Source organism: Medicago sativa, chromosome 1 (assembly GCF_051527215.1).
Source record: "Medicago sativa cultivar Bolivia chromosome 1, Bolivia_mono, whole genome shotgun sequence".
Taxonomy (NCBI): domain Eukaryota; kingdom Viridiplantae; phylum Streptophyta; class Magnoliopsida; order Fabales; family Fabaceae; genus Medicago; species Medicago sativa.
Genome location: NC_140749.1, coordinates 58020924 through 58025811, shown reverse-complemented (window position 1 = coordinate 58025811; position 4888 = coordinate 58020924). Strand labels below are relative to the sequence as shown.

General features: G+C 45.1%; 1 protein-coding gene across 1 annotated transcript; it reads right to left on the bottom strand.

The window, feature by feature from the left end:
* Nucleotides 1-472: 472 nt before the first annotated feature.
* On the bottom strand, nt 473-1362 carry LOC146955748 (uncharacterized). The gene is made up of 3 exons (XM_085748956.1): nt 1162-1362; nt 860-995; nt 473-759 (listed from the first exon to the last, which is right to left on the bottom strand). The coding sequence occupies exons 1-3, from the start codon at nt 1360-1362 to the stop codon at nt 473-475; spliced, it is 624 nt and encodes a 207-aa protein (XP_085605082.1).
* Nucleotides 1363-4888: the final 3526 nt, after the last annotated feature.

The window sequence follows — 4888 nt, the reverse complement described above, 5'->3', positions numbered from 1 at the left end:
CGGGGGGATGAACGAATACTCAGTGCCTCAGGGGAAATGAGCAAATGTCAGTGCCACGGAGGGATGACAACGCGTTCAGTGCCATGGGGGGATGAACAAGCGTTCAGTGCCACGGGGGGATGAACGAATACTCAGTGCCTCGGGGGGATGAGCAAATGTCAATGCCACAGGGGGATGACAACGCGTTCAGTGCCGCGGGGGGATGAACGAATACTCAGTAGTCTTTGTAATTTTTCCGCCGTGTTTGATTCTGTAGTCGAGAAGGCGATCAATTTAAAATAGGGCGCCTTGTTAAAAACCCCTGCCCTTGCAAGGGAAAAGAGTGCCACCCTATTCTTTTTATTAAATGAAAGTAGAAGAAACAATGTCAGGAAATATAAAGAGGCGGTAAATACATGAGTTTGTGCTCCCCTTAAAAAATGCAATAAAGTAAAGTTCTCTAACTAAAATAATGACGCAAGTTGACTGCGTTCTAGGTTCTTGGTACCGGGTCTCCATTCATCTCTTCCAGTTTGTAAGCTCCATGAGATAGTTTTTCTTTTATCCTGTATGGTCCTTCCCAGTTTGGCATCAGCTTTCCAATTCTGGTTGGGGCGACTACTTGCTTCAGTACCGGGTCACCTTCTTTCATTTCCCTGTGTATGAGCTTGGAGTTAAATCGGCGAACGACTCTCTGTTTTGCAGTAAATTCTCTGATGTGGGTGTTCTCTCGTATTTCATCGATCATATCCATTGAGCATCTTATTCCTATCTCGTTTGCTTTAATCATGAAACATCAATGTTTAGATTTTTGGTAAGGTATGATAACTTCTCAAACCTGTAAAATAAAGGGTTAACGAAATTGGAAAACACCGCATACCTTCTTCGGAGAAGTTATCACGGCGCCATATTGGAGTATCGATTTCCACGGGAAGCATTGCATCAGTGCCGTAGACCAAAGAAAATTGCGCTTCTTGAGTTGTCGAATGTGGAGTGGTGTGATATGACCACAGTACCTGTTTCTCATCGAAGTTTGCTCATCCAATTGAGTAATCAATAGTATACAATTTAAAATGTCGTTTTTATAACATGAAGTGATGATGTATAGAGAATTATATATAAGTTTAAGAGCAATTTTCGAGCGTGAAGTGATGATGCATAGAATGATTACTCGGGGTTTACCTCATGTAGCTGTTCTGCCCATAAACCTTTGGCGGCTTCCCGTTTCTTTTTGATGTCGTTCAGTATTACTTTGTTGGCCGATTCTGCTTGTCCGTTTGCTTGAGGGTGGATAACCGAAACGAATTTAGTCTGGATGCCGAGATTCTTGCAGAAGTATACTACTGTTGTGCTTGCAAACTGTGTCCCATCGTCTGATACCATTTCTCTTGGTAGGCCAGAACGACATATAATCATTTTCCAGTAAAATCTTCTGACTCTTTCAGTAGTTATTTTGGCCACGACTTCTGCTTCAATCCACTTTGTATAGTAATCGACAGCTACTAGCAGGAACTAGAGTTGTCCGGGTGCGAGAGGGAAAAGTCCCACGATATCAACAACCCATTTGCAAAAGGGCCAAGGTGAAAATACTGAAGTTAGCTCCTGAGCTGGGGCGTGTTTTTTGTCTGAGAAGCGCTGGCACTTGTCGCATTTTTTGACGAATTCGGCGCAGTCGTTGAGCATAGTAGGCCAATAGTATCTCGCCCTCAGTAGTTTAGCTGATAAAGCCCGTCCTCCGATGTGACTTCCGCAGACTCCTTCGTGGACCTCTAGTATTACCAGATTCATCTCGCTTTCTCCCAAACATGTTAACATAGGCGACGCTCGACCCATCCGATATAACTTGCCTGCTACCATGGTGAATTTCGACGCTCTTTTTCTAACTGTAACTTCTTCTTCGTCGTTCTTTGGCTGAAAAGACCCTGTTAAATACCTGACTATGGGGGTCATCCATCCCTATTCATCATCTGATATCATGTTGACGCCCATCGCTTCCGTGCTTGGCATATTTATTATCTCTTGTATTACCGTTCTATTGTTTCTAGGCTTCTGGTGCTGGCGAGCTTGGCCAGAAGATCTGTACGAGCATTCTCTTCTCTTGGGATAAATATGGCTTCGAAGAACTTGAAACTTGTTGCTAGATTTTTGACTTTGGCGAGGTATTTGGCGAGTTGAGAATCTTTGGTCTGATATTCGCCTGTTATCTGACTTGTTACCAACTGAGAGTCGCTCTTTGCTCGGAGGTTCTAGGCTCCGATTTCCTGTGCTAGGGTCATTCCGGCGATGAACGCTTCATATTCTGCCTGGTTATTGCTTGCTTTGAATTCAAACTTAAGGGATTGCTCGATGAGTAGATCGTCTGGCCCCTCTAAACCGATTCCTGCCCCGCTCCCTTTTAAATTGGAGGCTCCGTCTACGAAGAGGAGCCAAACATGAGGTGTTGTCTCTTCCGAGGGTGACGTGAGCTCCATCACAAAGTCTGCTAGTACTTGAGATTTGATGCTTCCTCTCAGTATGAACTGGATGTCGTATTCGGAAAGTTCGATTGACTATGCTCCCATTCGCCTGACGAGATCTGGTTTTCCTAGTACTTGTTTGATGGGAAAATTGGTCTTCATGTCGATCTTGTGGCTCTGAAAATATGGGCGCAACTTTCAAGCGGTTATGACGACGGCTAAGGCTAGAAGTTTGATTTTCTAATACCTGAGTTCGGCGCCCCGGAATACCTTACTGACAAAATATATAGGTTTTTCCCCTGTATCTGAGTCCTGCACTAATACTGAGCTCATGGCGTTGGCGGAGATAGATAAATATAAAAAGAGAATGGTGCCAACAGCAGGACGATGAAGAACGGGCAGGCTGGCCAGGAAAGCTTTCACTTTGTTGAAGGCGTCTTCGCACTCGGGAGTCCATGTGAAATTTTCTTTTTTCTTAATAGATGCGAAGAAGGAGAAGGCTTTATCACTGGCGCAAGATAAGAAACGAGATAGAGCCACCAACCTTCCCGTTAGTTGCTGGACTTCCTTTATAGTCACTGGACTTCTCATGTCGATAATGGTCTGACACTTATCTGGATTTGCCTCTATCCCTCGTCTTGTCAACATGAAGCCTAAGAATTTCCCTGCCTGAACTCCAAAGGTGCACTTGGCTGGATTTAGTCTCATGTTGTACTTGCAAACTTGCTGAAGGATCTCCTTTAAGTCTTCTTCGTGCCTGTGATCCTCTTTTGTTTTCACCACCAGATCATCTCCAGATTTCTTCCTATTTGTTTTTCAAAAATCTTATCCATTGATCGCGGGAAAGTTGCTCCAGCATTCTTTAACCCAAAAGACATGACCTCGTAGCGGTAGTTCTTGTTGTTGGTCATGAATGTTGTCTTGGGTGCGTCTAGAGGGTCTATTTTGATTTGATTGTAGCCGGAATCAGGTGTCAATGTTCTTGAGCGGATTCGGGCCCTTAGGACAAGCCATGTTCAAGTCTGTATAGTCCACGCACATCCTCCACTTTCCATTGGCTTTTTTGATGAATCGGGCGTCTGCTAGCTTCTTCACTTCCTTGTCGACCGTCTTTCTCCTCTCTTTGTCGAGTTTTCTCTTCCTTTGGACCACAGGCTTGACGTTTGGATTGCCCGCGAGGTGATGGCATACTACGTTGGGGTAAGTACCTGGCATGTCTGATGGTTTCCAAGCGAACAAGTCCAGGTTATCCTTTAGTAATTGTGTCAAGCGGTTTCTTCAACTAGATTTAAGGAGGTGCCTAGCTTGGTGGTCTGATGTGGTTCGGGACCTATCTAGACCTCCTTGAGCTCTTCTGTTGGTTCAATGTGCTCCTGATGGCACTCTTCTCTGGGGTCGAGATCGATCATATTGACACTTAGTTGTTCGTCGCCAGTCCTACACTTTTTCTTTGTTTTCTGCAGTCTCAAATTATTATGATAGCATTCCCTGGCAATTTTCTGATCTCCCCTGATGGTCCCTGTTCTGCCTTTCTCCAGCAGGTACTTCATGATCAAGAATTTTATTGATAAGAATGCGCCAAGGAGGTTGAAAGCTGGTCGCCCAATGATGATGTTGTAAGAGTTAAGAGCGTTGATCACCAAGTATTTGACTTTGATGGTCTTGGCGTTTTCTCCATATCTGAAAGTAGTCCTCAGAGTTACGTAGCCTCAGACGTGTACCTGCTCGCCCGTAAACCCTACAAGCGTGCCTTTGAAGGGTTGTAATTGTTCAGGCGCGAGTCCCGGTTTCTCGAAGGCATCATAATACAGAATGTCGGTTGAGCAACCTGGATCGATCAGGACCCTCTTTACATCTCAGTTGAAGATCTGCAAGGTGATGACCATGGGTTCGTCGTCGTGTGGTACCACGCCCTCGTAATCATCTGGCGTGAATATAATATCTTGCTCCTGCCCGGCATTCGTCACTCTGTCGTCTATGAACATCACCTATCGGACATATTTCTTACGAGATGTGCTGGATTCGTCGCCTCCAGCGAAGCCTCCAGAGATGGTTTTAAGGGTGTGACGCTCTTTTGGGTCTTTCACGTGACTCTCTTCTCTCTTTTCCTTAGGGGGAGTCGTTGATCCTCACCCCTCTCCCTTTTGACGTATCCTTTCAGCTTTATTTCTTGTATAAGTTTTTCAATCTCTTTCCTTAGCTTCCAGCAGTTGTCAGTCGAGTGTCCCCGGATTCGATGGTATTTATACCATGCTTCAAGGTCATGTCTCATGCGGTCGCCGCGAGGTTCTGGAGGATTTGGGATAAGCTTAGTTTGATATACCTCCTTGTAGATTCGTTATGGCCTTGTGTTCAGTGGGGTGAAGTCGTGTAGACTGTAGATCCTCTTGTCCTGTCTTTTAAAACTTCCCTGATCTCTGTTCGGGGGCAGGTAGTAGCCTCGGTCCGTGTTT

Bases quoted from the DNA above. Each gene is read 5' to 3' on its own strand.
- LOC146955748 (XM_085748956.1), bottom strand. From the start codon at position 1,362: ATGGTATCAGACGATGGGACACAGTTTGCAAGCACAACAGTAGTATAC. The intron at 996-1,161 runs GTAAACCCCGAG...GATGAGAAACAG, and splicing joins GGGCAGAACAGCTACATGAG to GTACTGTGGTCATATCACAC. The intron at 760-859 runs GTATGCGGTGTT...TCATGATTAAAG, and splicing joins TGATAACTTCTCCGAAGAAG to CAAACGAGATAGGAATAAGA.